At 34.5% G+C, this 17,692-nt stretch overlaps 1 protein-coding gene across 2 annotated transcripts in view; it reads left to right on the top strand.

Moving 5' to 3' along the window:
- LOC129234428 (chondroitin proteoglycan 2-like) overlaps window positions 1-17,692 on the top strand; it is a 53,496-nt gene that overhangs the window by 2,040 nt on the left and 33,764 nt on the right. For both annotated transcript variants that reach the window (XM_054868428.1, XM_054868427.1), the window contains exon 2: window positions 12,231-12,315. In XM_054868428.1, coding sequence (XP_054724403.1) covers window positions 12,231-12,315 — 85 coding nt within the window. The remainder of the gene's footprint in view (window positions 1-12,230; window positions 12,316-17,692) is intronic.

The raw sequence follows: 17,692 nt of genomic DNA, 5'->3' as shown, positions 1-17,692 counted from the left end.
CCTTTGCTGTCTGTAGGGTTTAATGCATTCTGCTATTGTTTTTAATTTGATTTTCTTTGTCATGGCTATTAGAATCAATTACAAGTATTGCTTCGTTCCTGGATGCGTATCTACATCTAAAAAAACTCCTCACAAGCGATTTGTTATTGTTCCGTCCCAGCAGGATCTTCGAAAGAAGTGTTTTCAAGTGTGTTTATTAATTAAAATTTGAAAATGAAAATTTGCACTTCATTTTAATTAAAAACTATGTCAAGTGAGAAATACAGTTTGAAATATATGTTCACAACTGTTCATAAATAAATGTTTAATAAGCATATGAGATATTTTTAAAAAAATGCAAGTAAACAAAGGAATTTAAACCCTGCACAATAAACTTAAATAGAAAGTAATAGATGCATTACTATTTCCATTTTAATAACAATGCAAAAACTATTAATACTTTCTTTTTAACATTCAAACTATCTTCAAATGTTAACTATTACAAATTGATAATTTAAAAATACATTTTCAATTTATCACCAGAAGCGTTTCTATATATACAAGACCTTTCTCACCTGCAAAAAGGTACTTATTTTATGAAATGAACACCATTTTCAAATTTATTATTTTTATCAAAAGAGCAAAAAAATATATTTTTCCTTTTTTTGCTAAGTTGCACAAAAACTCAAGGATAATTAACATGTATTAGTGGATTTAAAACAATTTTCCACAAAAAAAAAGCAGATCAACTTTTATTGCCAACAAAGCGAAAAATTTTCATGCAAAAACTGCTCTAAAACTTAGTACTGGAATCACTTGCAGTAGGGTTGTTACAAAATGCGCGCCTCATTAAAAGCCGCCAAGTAAGAACTGGAATAGCGCTCTTACATTGTAATTTATATATTCAGATAAAAAAAACCATCGACACACAAATGGAAATGATCAATCTTGATAAGGGAAACTAATGCGAATAATATGAACTGCAAACATAGACGGATATGTACGTACAATTTTAAAGAATAACATGGTGAAACTTTGTTGTTTCACTCCCCGTACTTCTAGGACATTAAATCTCTCGTCCTTTCGAAAAAAGTCAAACACCATGAATGACTTTACTTGAGGAAGGTTATTGGATTCACCTTTCGTGAATCCTAGCTCCATGATGGAAAAAATGCTGGTTAAAGGCTTTAAAAAGGCTGAAAAAGACAGTGCTATTCACCTCCTGGTAGGCGCAACACGGCATGGAAATGGAGCTCTGATCGGAACAGGGAAATGACGTCAGCTGCTGACGTTTTAGGCCACACCTCTTTTTTGCGCATCGCTCTTTAAAAAAATCATAAAAAATCAATCGTTGGTTTTAAAAATCCGGCCATGGTGAATTTTTGTGTTTTGTAAGCCTGTCAACATTGTGCAATAGTTAAAATTGGAATATTTGATTGGTTGATACTTCCCTATTGTAGTTTTATATCTCGTTGTGCTAAGATTGCGATCATTGGACATCGTTAAATTAAATTTTCTGTTTAAAAAATTAATGGTAGATTTTTATCATTTGCCAAGTTGATGTTGAAATCCCCATGCAAAATCATTGACAAATCATAAGATAAGATTCATTAACAAAACAAAATACACATACAGAACAGTAAGCCAAATAAAATAAAGTAAAGTTAAAAAACTTACAAATTATAAAACATAAATTACAAACGTCATAACAAAACATTAAGACAATCTTGACTATAGTTCAACATGAGTTAGTAGTAAATTCAACATTAAAGAGCACCAAAGGCACTGTCCGCAGTGTTTTTTAATTGGTTTAGTTTCATCAAAGCAACAATTTATGTTGAGGTATTGCAGATTGCAGAAGCGTCTTTAGAATAAATAAATGAATTTTCATTCAAAAATTCTTGTATTATAGACTTAGCCGGTGAAATATAATCAGCAGTTTACTGTCCATTTGAAAAGAAGAAACGGCAAACGCATATATCACCGATATCAGAAACATTATTGTTTTTCCCATCACAAAAAATGCCCAGAAGTGTTCACTTCAAAAACATTATATAAGCTTAAAAATGTTTTCTTCTGGAGAAGAAATGTTCTGTCACGCTCCTTGAGATTACTTACTCGGGAATAGGCTTATTCCCGAGAATGAGTCTCACGTGCTGCCGACAACACTACTGACTGAGGTTCGCTGTTCCCAAGGAAAGCAACGTAGTAAAGGAACTGAGAGAAGCCGCGCATGCGCTGTATTCCAAATGTCGGTGAGGTGACGGTGTTGTGAAATAAATGGTTTCCCCCACCTCAAAAATGCTCAACGCCACGCCTAAAGTAGTTTTCACTTCATACAAAAAAAAAAAATTATATTAATTTGAATTTTTGGCATCTTGAATTCAAATTATGTTTTTCGCAATCACGAGCGTGTGTGTGTATGCATGCGCGTGTGTGTTTGTGTAAGCGCATGTGTGTGGGTGCGTGTATGTGAGTGTATGTATGCATGTGTGTGAGTGTTGTGCATGCAGTGCTGTGCGTGTAGACGTTCGCGTGTGTGTGTAGGCATGTGTGTTTGTGTCTGTGTGCAGGCATGAGTGTGTGTATGTGTGTGTGTATGTGTAGGTGTGCGTGTGTGTATGTAGGTGTGTGTGTATGTGTGTGTGTAGGTGTGTGTATGTAGGTGTGTGTATGTATGCGTGTGTGTGTAGGATATGGACGCAACCTGGACACGGTTTTCGCCAAAGGAGCAGCATCGTGAGGCGGCCAGTCGACGGTGATGCTGCAGAGGGTGCTGGCGGGAAAATAAAATCAGCGTAACGCCAAAAACAGTCAAATGAGAACAATAAGCTATCGTGATTGCTCAAAAAAAAAAAAAAAAAAATTCATTTTGAACATTTGTTTTTGAATATTTTCTTCATCAAGAGCTTTTTCCAACGAAGTTTGTTTCAAGTAAATCCGCAATTGAATTCCGAGTCATTAATTTCCTTAAATTTGAGCATAAGCGTTACTCTTACCTTTTTTTTTTAGCTGTTCGTTTATGAGCACGTTCTTAGTGAAGAGCCTTTTCCAACAGAGTTTGTAACAAGCAAATCAGGCTTTAAGTCTGGGATCTGCTTTATCTGAAATTTCCCCGTAGGTGCTATTTTTTGAACTGCTAAAAATTATTCAAATCAAAAAATTAAATATGGCAGTGAGGTGTCCTCGCAGAGATCTTTTGAACCAAAAACAAAAGTTTGTTCGATTCGTTATATTCCCTCAAAGTCATTGAAGGAGATTGAACGTTTGTTACATTAACTAATGAATTTGACTGTCAGTCTCAAGAAATTTTTAAGAAAGCGTCACTAAGAATCTGGTATAAAATAAAGGGATCACCATACGAAAAAAAAAAACAAAGTAAAATTAATTTGAATTTTGACATCTTGAATTCAAATTATGTTTCGCAATCACGAGTGTGTGTATGCAGGCGTGTGTGTTTGTGTGTGTGTGGGGGGGGGGGTATGTGTGTTTGTGTGTAGGGATATGTGCATGTGTGTGTAGGCATATGTGTTTGTGTCTGTGTGCAGGCATGAATCTGTGGGTAGTTGTGTGTATGTGTAGGTGTCTGTATGTATGTATGACTGTGTGAGTAGTTGTGTGTATGTATGTGTGTGTGTTTTTGTGTATGTGTATGTAAGTGTATGTGTGTAGGTGTGTGTGTGTAAGTGTGTGTGCGTATGTGTGTGTAGTTGTGTATGTATGCGCGTGATTGTAGGACATGGATGCAACCTGGAGACGGCTTTCGCTACAGGAGTAGCATCGTGAGGAGCCGGTCGACGGTGGTGGTGCAGAGGGTGGCGGTGGAAAAAGAAAATCAAAGGACATCAAAAAACAGTCAAGTGAGAACAATAAGCAATCGTGATTGCTCAAAAAAAGAAAAAAAAAAGTCTACTAATGAAATTGTTATTAACGGCCACTGGCAACTAAACTGAATTTCTCCTATCTATTCTGACCCTTTGTTGTTGTGTGCCAACAAGGCTGGCAATTCGTAGTGCGCTGCTTCATTTTTCCAACTGTACCGTAATTTGGTGTATAGTCCGACTCCTACAGTACACGCATGCTATAAGGACCCCTTTATAGGGTAGACAACCATTCACAGCATAACAACACATTCACACATAGAAAAGACAAGAGAGAGAAAGTACGTCCAAGCCGGGATTCGAACCCGGTACCCACCTGTCGCAATCAGACTTCTCTGACCACTAGACAATCTGCCAGGCAGCAATCTGACCCTTTAGCAGTCGGAATGATGAACATGTAAGTAGTTTTCTTATTTGCATAAGTTTTATTCCAAGTCAAGAACTTTAAAAGTACAGTACGACCTCGTTAATCCGGACTAACTGGGATCGTAGACAATCCGGATAAATGAACACCCGGTTGATCTGGTTCATTTGGATGTGGATAATAAATAAAATACACTCGTAAATAAGCAGACTTTTCTTTTATTGCAGCAAATAATGATGCTTTCTAACAAAATTACATAGGATTGTTGCTCGCAAACATTTTATCATTTACTAGCTGCGTGGCCCGGCTTTGCCCGGTCTATTTTGAAAACAAAAATTGCGTCAAGTGACTTATATTCAACAATCAGGCATAAATAAAAGAAAATCATCATGCAAAATTTCCCCTCCAAGCAATGACGACAGATATTAAAATACTTTTAAGAAATTAAAATAAAATGAGAAAGATGGATTTAAAAAGCGTAACCATGGAAACACAAAATAAAATAAGTTTCAGAATTGAAAATGAGAAAGATGGAAATAATGGATTCAAAAAGCGTTACCGTGGAAACGCAAAATAAAATGGTTAAAAACTTGAATAGAGAACAGATTTTTGAACTTTATTTAATTCGCTTGTAACTTTTTTTCTAATGGAGATAGAGGGTTAAACTTCCGACCATAGGTCGAATTAGAAGGAGGTAAAAAAGGTAGCTCTTTTCAATGGTGTCAAAAAGAAAACTGTAGAGCAATTCCTTCACTTTTTATTGATAAATTTAATGAAGAAAGTAGTACCTAAATTTCAGCTAAGTCTAAACAAATTCGAGCTAAAAACGTAAATAACTCCCGATGCAATTAAGTTAGAGCGTTGGAACAAATTGCGTAGAAAGCGGAAAATTCTTCCCTTTCCAACGATATATAATATTACTAATTGCGAGTAATTTTTCACCCCAATATTCGGGAATTTATGCGAAAATTGGGCCTAAATTGGAATAAAAAAAGAACTCTTCATCGAATTGTTTTCGAACTGGTCTGCAAACCTTCTCAGGACTTAAAGGAACAAATTGTGAAAATTTCAGCGTAATCGGCCGGGTAGTTCTCGAGTTTTGCGAGTTCAAACACACAGACGTTTTTTGGAGACTTCATTTTATACTATGTAGAGATAGTTCTGCTGTAGTGGTGTCAAACTGACCCTCCAAATCAGAGCCCGATTAACCTCAGAAATAAGGGGAAGCTCGGTCTCATTTTAGGGCTCCCACTTTTTGATTGTTTAAATGTTTCTAAACATTCTATGCACATTGATACAACACTGACTACTGCGGATTCAGATTTAAGTTTAGAAAATGCAGAATTCAGAGTTAAGTTCATTCCACCTTACCGACTGGCGTACTAAAAAATCGCCCGTAGAGGTGTGACGGGTGAAAATTGCTTCTACATTTGAACGAAGCCATTGCCTGTTTGGTGATATTTTGAAAGTTGAAACTGTAATCTAACTCCAGTGTATTAACCTTCAACTGCAGTCGATAGATAGATCATGGTTGACCCCTTTTTCCTTTCTTTATTCCCCGAAAATGACACAGTCTTACCAATAAAACAGTTAAGCTCCCGGATCGAGTTCAGCCTTGGCACAATAAACCCTTTCCCTGCATGTTAAACTCTACCAAATCATATTATCAAATTATCATGCCATAGCGCGAGTTTCATTGATGAAACTCGCGCGTTACTCGATCGTTGGCTATTATATATGAGAATGTTGCTCTTGAATTCCCAACTAATATGGGTATATGTAATACTTTACAAAAGAAATTAAATATCATAAAAGTACATTGTAACAGAATTGAATCAAATTTCACTTTTGAAAGTGTAGCTTGTGGCCACAATTTATCAAATGTGTCCTCATTTTCTATAATAGGGAAATTGCAACCTATTAAATGTTCATATTTTGACTATTAGATATTGTTAACTGACCCTCAAAACTAAAAAATTCACCATCATAAATTTTAAAACACCGTGATTGATTTTTAATGAATTTTTAAAAATCCACGCACAAAAGTGCGCTCTTCTGAAACGTCACGAGCTTACGTCACAGGGCACTAATGGGCAGCCGAAGATCCCTTGTTTTCGCTATGGACATTTTGAGCGCGCTGATATTTTTATTTTTTAGAAATTCAATAATCCTTTTGAACACACTATGGAGGCCGGATTCGTTAAAGCACAATCTAATAATCTTCCTCTAGTAACATCAATGATGGTATTCGAATATTTCCGAGAGGATGAGACGTTTAATGTTCCAGAAACGCGAGGAGTTAAATGCGAGGAGGTAAGCCTTACGTTTCGTCTTCGAAGCCAACTGTACGTCCTTCGGTTTCTCCCGCCGCGGAAGAACGCATGACGTCACTTCCTGTGCCATTTGACGTCACAAGCGCTTGAACTTTAAAAATTAATTAAAAAAAAAACTACTTATCGTATCGCAAAATTTTTTTCACCTATGATGTTCATACATGTTACTCTATCACATAAAAATAAAATTGAGAAATCGAAAACTTCCCTATTATTTAATTCTTTCAAACATTTGTAATTAGCAAGTACTAATTTTTGCAATATCTTTAAAAAACACAGCTATAAATAGAAACTGGAATTGTTACGCACAGTTTTACCGTCATATTTGGACCATCTAAAAATTCGGAAAAGAAGTTCAAGCTTCCCCAGTCTTTTGGGTAATCAGGCTCTGCTCCAAATACGTCATGTCGTCATGTTTATTAGGTGACTAGAATTTATTGTACGAGCTATTCAGGAACTGTAATTTTAAACAAAATAAAGAGGGAATATTCAGCGCATTTGTAGTTCGGTTCCTGCTATCGTAATTTAGAATAATTATTAAAGTGAATTATTATTGAGAGCAATCACGATTGCTTATTGTTCTCATTTGATTGTTTTGATGCTCCCATGATTTTATTTTCCCACCGCCTCCCTCTGCAGCACCACCGTCGACCGGCCTCACGATGCTGCTCCTCTAGTGAACACCGTCTCCAGGTTACGTCCATATCCAACATACACAAGCATACATACACACACCTGCACACACACACGCTCATGCCTGCACACAGACACAAATACACACGCACACACACATACAAACACACTCATGCCTACATATAGACACAAACACACACGCATACACACACATACTTATACACACATATACCCACACACTCATGCCTCGACACACACACACACTAGTGATTGCGAAAAACATATAATTTGAATTCAAAATGTCATAATTCAAATTAATTTATTTATTTTTTTTTTTTTTTTGTAACTCTACAAATTTGATCCGGATATACCGGTGATCTGGATAAACGAAGATCTACTGTATTGTGTTTTTATTAATCTCACATTTAGTGCCGATAAACATTTCAAAAGAAGATGCATTTTTTGATTTTTACATGTTTTGAACGAATAAACTGATTAAAGAAATCTACCGAACTGATAACATCTAGAAAAAAGATAACACATGAAAACAAAAGGTTTGGAAGAAAAAAAGCCTGGAATATTTGTATCTCACCCCTCCCCCTCTTTTTTTTTGGAAGGCATTTTACAATTGTAAACAGAATAGAAAAAAAAAACACCCTCCAATGTTTTAAAATCGCAGAATTTAAGGGGTAATGATGATAGTAATAATAATCAAGTTCTTTTATGGGATTTTCAGATTGATTAACGAGATTTACGAAAATTTACTGACGTATAGCATTTTTCAAAGACGAAAATGTTACATAGAATTGTACCGAAATTTTTACACTGTAAAACTGATAAAATATTAGAAAACAAATGCGAAGACAATGTCAGACAAGTTGAATCCTTTAATTTTTGCCCTTATTTCCGGATGTTTTCTTTTCCTTTTCGTATTTTAGACATAGTAAATGTAGTAACTAATCGCCAAGCGATATTTATTAATCGAGTATTCCAAATAATTAAACAAAAATAGCAATGAGGTTGTTTCCTTCAGTCATAAATACTACTTTTAATCACTGAAATTGATAGAATAAGCCAAAAAAAAAAAAAAAAAAAAAAACATGGAGCGAGAAAAAACTTTCATTTTCCCAACGCTTAACTTTTAATTAATTTTTTAAAATGTCTTATTTTGAAAATAAGGCGTGGTCTTTATCACAATACAAATGATGTATTTTGGCGCATCTCCACTGGCGCGCTGGATGTTTATGCTTACTGTCTATCGTGTTTCCAGGTTATGATAATTCAATAGCGAGTTAAATATTGTGCTCTACGCTTGCTATCAACCATATCGTAGCCAGTACACGTGAGTAAATATGCGAATTAAGTATTGCGCTCTGTGCTAATGGCTTCAGTGAATGGCATTTCATCATTTGTGCTGTCATATGCAGAAGCGTAAACAATGAAATTGCACCGTTTAAAATAACTTAAAAATATTAAATTTTGTCAAATTACTTAAAAAATGGTTAAATCCTATATTTTTAAGCATGTTCTTCCAGAAAAAAAAACTTTTCAAACTTCGGAAACTGCTCCATTGTGGTTGGCAACAAATGTGTTTCCAAAACGAGAAAACAGCTTGCATCTTAAAGAGCTTGGGAATAGTCTCACTAGTTGCATAAGTTTTATAGGAGTAGAAAGATATTGAAACTGAAAAAGATGTTTCAAAACTCAAATATTTATTTTTAACAAAGAGAAAAATCAATTTGAATTTGCTTCTGACGAATTCAATAAGATTTTGAGACTGGAAGCCTTTCAGAGAAAGGGAAAAAAGGAACTTTCCGAGGCATAAAAAAATATACGCATACAGGGCCCGATTAAGATATCAAGGGGCCCCAGGCCAAATATTTTTTGGGGCCCCCTGTATTCAAACTTTATAACTTCAGCCGTTGGCTGAAACAATTTTAGCCATAGATTAAAGAAATTTCAGCCATTTATGGGCCCCTAAATATACGGGGCCCTAGGCCAGGGCCTATTTGGCCTATTCAGTAATCAGGCCCTGCGCGTAAATGATTTAACCTCTGTTCCTCTATTCCATCTGTATGGCATTTGAATAAAGCAAAAGGGCGTAAATAACGGTTCAAACATAAATAAAATAAAATACTAAGAGAATAAGAGCAATAATCTTTGAAAACTTCATTAGAAAATAATGTTTTCAAAAGACAAAAACAATCCAGGCAGGGGCGGCAAATAGGGAGGGCAAGAGGGGGTGGTCGCACCCCCAAATTTTTTGAGCAGAATGATAAAAAATGGTTAAATTCAGTTTTTGTAAATCGCACATCAATGTTCATTTTAAAACAATCTCTCTCGTTCTCAGTAATATTTGATGAAACTCGACACATTTCCTGGCACATGCAAGTGTTTTCCGTTACTTAAAAGATGATTTAGGAATTCACTAGCTGATTTGCCCGGCTTTGCCCGGTCTACCTTGAAAATAAAAATTGTGTCAAGTGACGTATATTCAACAATCAGGCGTAAAAAATAACTAAAAAAAACCATTATGATTTCCCTTCCAAACAATGACGACAGATATTAAAATACTTTTTAAGAAATGAAATCCAGAAAGATGATCTAAAATGCGTAACCATGGAAACACAAAATAAAATAAGATTAAGGAATTAAAGTGCGAAGGAAAATGGTTCACAATTTGAATGGAATCGCGATTTTTTAAACTTGATTTAAAAAGGCTTGTAACTTTTTTTCCTTTTGAGATAAAAGCTTATTTTTTCGACCATAGGTCGTGCTAGATCTGGAGTAAAAAAGGTTGATTTGTCCAATAAGCGTCAAAAACAAAGCTGTGGGACAATTCCTTCACTTTTTATTGATTTATTTAATGAAGAAAGTAGTGCCTAAATTTCAGCTAAGCCTAAAAAAATTCGAGCTAAAAACGCTAATAACTCCCGTCGTAATAAAGTTAGAGCATTGAAACAAACTGCGTAGAACGCGGAAAATTCTACCCTTTCTAACGATATGTAATATTAATATGTGCAAGTAATTTTTTACCCCCATATTTGACAATTTATGTAAAAATTAGAAGTAAATTGGAATAAAAAAAAGAACTATTCATCGAATTTTATTCGAACTGGTCTTCAAACCTTTTTAGGACTTAAAGGAACAAACTGTGAAAATTTCAGCACAATCGGCCTGGTAGTTCTCGAGTTTTGCGAGTTCAAACACACAGACGCTTTTTGGGGACTTCATTTTATACTATGTAGAGATGAAACATTTTCTGGCCTTTTCAGTACAGAAAAAAACTGACGAAGGACGACGGTGAGCTTTAACTAAAAAAGTAATTTTCCTATATAGGCTAACTATTTCATTTTGTGTGTCCAGTGTAACGATCTGGCCAGGATCTTTAAATTTTGGGCCCCCTGCAACAAAATCCGTAGGGCTTCTCCCAGAGGCCAGCGGTGTGTATTTGCAACGTTAATAAGCCTGAGTGCTAGTTCCCCCCCCCCCTTTTTTTCCAATTTCTTGGGCCGTTGGACCCTTTAAGGACGAGCCCCCCCCCCCCCCCCCCGCCCGTCACTGGGGGATTTTTAAGAACGCAGATCCGGGTCTGAAACTGGAAGGATGCTTTCTACAGTATCAGAGGCCAGTGCAATCAAGTGGTATGCATGATTTTCAAAAGAAAGTTGCTTGGTACTTTGCATTGGTTGTTACGCTTATATGGTCTTCAATAGTTTCAATAGTTAAAACCATAAAGCATTTCTCAATGATTTCAAAGCAGTGATTTGACGCCTGGCAGAACTATTGCAAAACGATTCTTTAAATGGTGAGAAAGCTGATGTCCTTTAGCATGAATGGCTTCGTTTAATTTGTTTATATTGTGGAAAGTTTTTGAACTGTGTTTTACTCTATCAAAACATCTTCAATCTGTTACCTTTATTTTTAGACTATTCAAGCCTCAGTTCAGTTTACAATTGAAACTGTTAATGGTTTTAACTTGGATGTCTATTTCAAACAAGCATACAACTTTCTAAAAGAAAAAAAAAACAATTTAGAATATGTGACAGAAATCCACATCATGTGATGAAAAGTCAAACACTGATTCAATATTTTGTATGAAATGATAGATTTAGTTTTTGATGAAATTAACCTAAGATTTGATGATGAATATTTTTCTGTGTTGCTGGCTTTATATTATTAGAGATGAATGTTGAAAACGAAAAATTAATTATTTTAATGAGGCAGGAAGCATTGTTTTGTTGATAGAGACTAGATTATTCAATGAGAAAAAATGAAGCTACTCACAATTTTTAAAGTTGCCTGTGTGATTTTAAAGAGCAAGATCTGAAAAGTGTTTTTTCGTGCGTAACTTTTTTACCTCAATTATTTTTTAACTATACCAACCGGTTCAGTTAGTTAAGAAAGATCATTTTTACGTCTTAGGAGGTTAGAGAATCATTTTCGAGGCACAATGGGTCATTTTTTTTTTTTTTTTAACTTTAGCTGTACTGGCAATAGAGCAAGGCCCTGGGCATTCATGTATTAGTGCATGATTTCCTGTTCTTCTGAATTCCGAAAAGCATGCAATAAAAATTCACTAAAATGTTAAAGCTAGTATCAAAGTGTTTAATATAAAATGAGTTAAAATTTTGTCATAAATTTTAATTCATTTTATAATAAGTTATCATGTTTTCAAACATTAATTTTTGTTAATATTAGACCCGTTTTATGACACACCTCTTGTTAGCCAGTGTGTGTTTTGTACCATACTGAGATAACTCATATTTAAGAAACTCGCACCCCAAATGAAATGCTGAAATGCCACCCCTGAATCCAGGCATTTCTTTTCTGTAAAAGTACGCACACGAGGTTTCATATAAACTTTCTAAAATTCTTACTTTTGCAAAGCTGCCGTAAATAGCGTTTGAAAAAAAAAAAAAAAAAAGAATAAGATGCGAAAAGATTTATTATCTGTAAAAATTTTGTTTTTCTTTTTTCAATTTCAAAGCGAAAAGAAAAAGCAAAAAAATTAATATGCTATTTTATTTTGTACTACAGATGATTATTTTGATATTCCTGGAACTTCTTGCAGTATGTTCAGTAGACTACGTCTCTTGTAGCATCCTGAGGTCAGAAGAAAGAGGTAAGAAAATGCTGATAACATTGCTCGAACCAAAATATGACCAGCGTTTTTCTCCATCACCCACCACTTTCTGGAGATAGCGTCCCCGCTTTTTTACTTCCTTTTACAAAAAAAGGAAGTATTGTATTCGCGAAAAAATTTTCGCTCAAAAATCGGCCTTCATTTCCATTTTTCTCACCCCCGAATGAATGTTGAGTTTCTTTTTCGACCCGACCACATGTGGATATATGCCTAGGAATGTACAGACACCAGAAATATCCATTTTGACGACCCTCGAGATAATTACAACTAATTTTCTCGTGACGTCCGTATGTACGTATGTATGTGCGTATGTGCGTATGTGTGTATGTTTGTATGTATCTCGCATAACTCAAAAACGGGAAGTCCTAGAAAGTTGAAATTTGGTACGTGGACTCCTAGTGGGGTCTTGTTGTGCACCTTCAATTTTGGTTGTATTCGGATGTTCCTAAGGGGGTCTTTTGCCCCTTTTTGGGGGGAAATCATTGTTAATTTCGATGTAAACTCAAGTTGTATTATAATTTGTTGTACACTTGGCGATATATCACCAGTCTTTTGGTCGCCAAGTTTTGTCGCCAACTTGGCGTTAAATTTGGGCATTTTCTTTTTTTAATTTTTTTTTTAAAATTTGGTTTTAGTTTGGCCATTGTTGGTGATATTTAGAGACTAAACAATTGAACCACATTGAAATTGCCAATAATGGGGAAATGACATTAAATTGGAGTAAAAGGAAGTCATGTGATGCACACATCAGCTCGTTTTTTTTTCAGTGTCGGATAGTTTTATGGCCATTATTTTTGTTTGGGGATAAAAGGGCGTATTATGGCCATTCCACGGAAAACGGTAATCTTCTCACTCGCGTGACGTCTTATATAGTTCATTAAAAAGAATAATTTAAAAGGTGATGAATAAAATTTTGTTGCTAAACAAATTATTAACGTATGTTTAATTCCATAAGCAAACGATTTCTGCATTACCTCTTAAAATCATTACGTTTTAATGAAATATATGAACTGTCATGTACGGGACAAAGTGACAACTTTTTCATGGAATGGTCTAATACATTTTTTTTTCAACGGTTTAGACTATTGTTTCTCAATAAATGAGGTACGTTTCCTTTACATTGGAGCCTTTTAGCTTTCAAAACCATCAATTTATTTTGTTATTGCTATATTAACAAGAAGTTCCGTCTAGAACTAGACGAGCCTACTTTCCCGTATACCCATACTACTTTCTAGTACCTGATCAATATTCTCAAAAATAGCTAAAATTGCAAATTTTTTCAAACATATTTTTTTTAATATTTTAAGCTGATTTCTAGGAATAAAATATTCCTTACTTTTCTTCAAAAAAAACGAACAAATAAAATAGCAGCACCTTTTAAACAAAGCAGCTAATACACTTCTTTCCATTAAAAAATTTTTTTAACAGCTTTCAAAACGAAAAAATAATAATAAGTTCATTAAAATAAATACATCATATAAAAAAAAAATCGTTTCTTTTTCCCCTGTTGCCGAAAATAATTTTTTAAACGAATTAATGCACTTACCAAAATAAAAAAAAAACAATAAAATGTCAACTTAAAGAAATAATTTTCATTGTCAAAAAAAAAAAAAAAAAAAATCGTCTGCGCATATTTTTCGAGTTTATTCACCGAAAACTAAATACCTAAATTAAAACTTTAGCGTGAAAATAAAAACAAATCATATCAACAATAATTATTTCACAGTTAAAACCACAGCAGCGGAGTCGGAGTCGGAGTCAATCTCATTTTGGGATAAAAGAGTCGGAGTCGAATATCCAAGAATCGGAGTCAGTCATTTGTCCTCCGTGTATAAATGTTTGCCAAAGCTACGAAGTCAGAGTCGAAGTCGGGGAGTCGGAGTCCCGATTAATTGTCGGGAACAGGAGTCAGAGTCGGTGTCAGGTCCCCCTAAATTCTCGGAGTCGGAGTCGGGAGTAGGTCGTCAAGAGCTATTTCCAACAAAGTTTGTTTGAAGTAAATCCGCCTTCAAGTACGGAATCTACATTGACTTTCAGTTTCCCCGTAGGCGCTAATGTTAAGGGATTTGAACTGTTCAAAATTGAACGGAAAATTGTTCAAATCAAAAAGATATTTTATATACAAGTTTTTCATCAAAAGCTTTTTCCTACAAAGTTTCTTTGAAGCAAATTCGCCCCACAGTTCGGAATTGCCTTGAATTTCCCCGTAGGCGCTAATGTTAAGTTTTTTTGAACTGTTCAAAATTGAACAAAAAATAGTTCAAAAAAAGTTTGTTCGAATCGGACTATTCATTCAAAAGTTATTAGGGGGGGGGACAGACAGACAGACCGACAGACAGACAGACCGACAGACAGACCGACAGACATTTTTCCCCATCTCAATACCCTACTTTCCAATTTTTAATTTTTCAATATTTATTTAATTATTTTATTTATTTTTGACTTTTTTTTGTTTTTCACGATATTTTTAAGATGCATTAAGCCTTCTTTCATGCTTTTTTCTTCTTTTTCTGACTTTTACTGGGAAAGTAGGCTAACAATTTTTAATTTTTCAATATTTATTTAATTATTTTATTTATTTTTGACTTTTTTTTGTTTTTCACGATATTTTTAAGATGCATTAAGCCTTCTTTCATGCTTTTTTCTTCTTTTTCTGACTTTTACTGGGAAAGTAGGCTAATAAAAGCAAATTTTTAACTCATTCATACAGCAAGTGACAAGAGAGGCTTTGGATGTCTCGCACGTGACGCATGAAAATAAATTAAATATTTTAAATAACAAAATTATTATACTGTCCAACCACGGATTGCATGGAATTTTCAAACGTCTAGATAAGACGAATCTATGTGAATAAGGGGGGAAAGTAAAAATTTGATGCGCGTATTCCGCTCATTTGAATCAGACTCTGCTTCTGCAAAAAATAATAGATTCGTCCATTTCCGGTTGTAAAACGGATGTTTGTCTTTCTATACACTCCGTGGTCAGATAGTAGCTGGGACAGGAGCATCTTTGTATCAAATGTAAAGATTAAACGAGCTGATGCGTGAATCACATGACTTCCTTTTACTCCAATTTAATCATTTCCCCATTATTGGCAATTTTAATGTTATTCAATTGTTTACTCTCTAAATATCACCAACAGTGGCCGAATTGAAACCAAAGTTAAAATTAAAGAAAAAAAACCGCTAAATTTGTCGCCAAGTTGACGACAAAACTTGGCAACCAAAAGAATGGCGATATATCGCCAAGTGTCCGACAAATTATAACACCACTTGAGTTTACATCGAAATTAACAATAATTTCCCCCCCCAAAAAGGGGCAGAAGACCCCTTTAGAAACACCCGAATGCAACCAAAAGGGGAGGTGCACAACTAGACACCACTAGGAGTCTACGTACCAAATTTCAACTTTCTGGGACATACTATGTTTGAGTTATGCGAGATACATACACACATACATACGTACATACGGACGTCACGAGGAAATTCGTTGTAATTAACTCGGGGTCGTCAAAATGGATATTTCGGGTGTCTGTAGGTTCCTAGGCATATATCCACGTTTGGTCGGGTCGAAAAAAAAAAAAAAAAGAAAAAGAACTCAACATTCATTCGGAGGTGAGAGAAATGGAAATTAAGGTCGATTTTTGAGTGAAAAATTTTCGCGAATACAATACTTCCTTTTTTGTAAAAGGAAGTAAAAGTGTATTTACCTCTGTTTAATTAAAGTATTAAGAGATATCACAAAATGTTGGTGAAATTTAAGCGTCTGATTGTCCCGCACGTGACGGTGGAATGGCCTGTTATCTTTATTATTAACATTCTTCTGAGAAACTAGAGAGGTAAAAAGTTCAAAAGCATGATCACTTGTAGAGACTCAATCCCCAGAAATATAAATATACATTAATGCTATATTATAAAAATACTTAATTTCAGTTTTAATCTTAATTACGCCTGTGAAGTAACTTGAACAAATATAAATAATACAAGAAGGTTCTTTTCTAAAGATCTGCGATGCGACTTCGAGAAAGCAACATGCAATGCTTCCAATACGAATGCATGTAGAGGAACATAGGGCTAGGGGAAATAGAGGGGCAAAGTGAAATGGTGAAATATTTCCTCTGCTTTGAGCCGATCTACCTGGTATTATTTTAACTATATAGAATCATGTGTTGTCGATTCCAGTCAGAAACAAAATACCGCCGAAGATTAAAGCATTTGGTGATACAGTGAAACCTGTGTAAGTTGACCACTTGCGGTGCAGTACTTTGGTGGTCAACTTAGACAGGTGGTCAACTTACAAAGGGTTTGTTTTATGATTCTCAGCCAAATTTGGTGCATTTTGGCGGTCAAGATAGACAGGTGATCAACTTTACAGGTTTTACTGTACAGGCAATTTAAAAAAAATGATACTCATATTGTAATATTTTGTTGCAAGTCACAAATTGTTTTTTTACTATAAAATGATAAACTAATTGTTATTAACCTTTCAAATATTAATTGAGACTTCCTAATATTCAATGCATTATTTGTTTAATTAATATTAAGCTAATTTGTATTTTAAATAAATTGTACAATTGTACAATAAATTAGTCAAGTACATACGGGGCAAAGTGGATGGGGGCAAAGCGAAGTAGTTTGTTTCATTTACTCACTCAATCATTTAATATAAATCACTTACTTTTTCGTTTATTAATTAATTCATTTACATTCTTTCATTTAGTAATACATTTATATATTTATTCATTCTCTCTCATTCACTTATTTTCTTATTCACTGGCTCATTTATTTTTCTTCATATATTAATTGATTTATTCATTTTATTATTCATTTATTCATTCAACCTTTTATTTACTAGCTCTTTTGATCAAAAATATGTTTTATAATCGAATAGAAAATATTTCATTAGAAAAATATTTAATTTATATCACTTTGCCCCCATAAAAAAAAAAGATGTGAAAATTTTCCACTTTTTACTTCCTTTTACAAAAAAGGAAGTATTGTATTGCCTTTGTGAAAAAATTTTCACTCAAAAATCGGGGTCTTTTGCTCCTTTTGGGGGGGGGGGGATATCATTGTTAATTTCAATGTAAACACAAGTGGTGTAATAATTTGTCAGAAACCTGGCGATATATCACCAGGCTTCTGGTCGTCAAGTTTTGTCGCCAACTAGGCGACAAATTTGGCGGTTTTTTTTAAAATCTGGTTTCAATGTGGCCATTGTTGGTGATATTTAGAGAGTTAGAGAGAGAATCACATTAAAATTGCAATAATAGGGAAATAAAATTAAATTGGAGTGAAAAGAAGTCATGTGATGCACACATCAGCTCGTTTTTAAGACTCAAATTTACTGCTAAAAA

The sequence above is a fragment of the Uloborus diversus genome, chromosome 1, assembly GCF_026930045.1.
Source record: "Uloborus diversus isolate 005 chromosome 1, Udiv.v.3.1, whole genome shotgun sequence".
NCBI classification, from domain to species: Eukaryota; Metazoa; Arthropoda; class Arachnida; order Araneae; family Uloboridae; genus Uloborus; species Uloborus diversus.
Note: the sequence above shows the minus strand (reverse complement) of the source record. Positions and strands in the feature narration are given on the sequence as shown.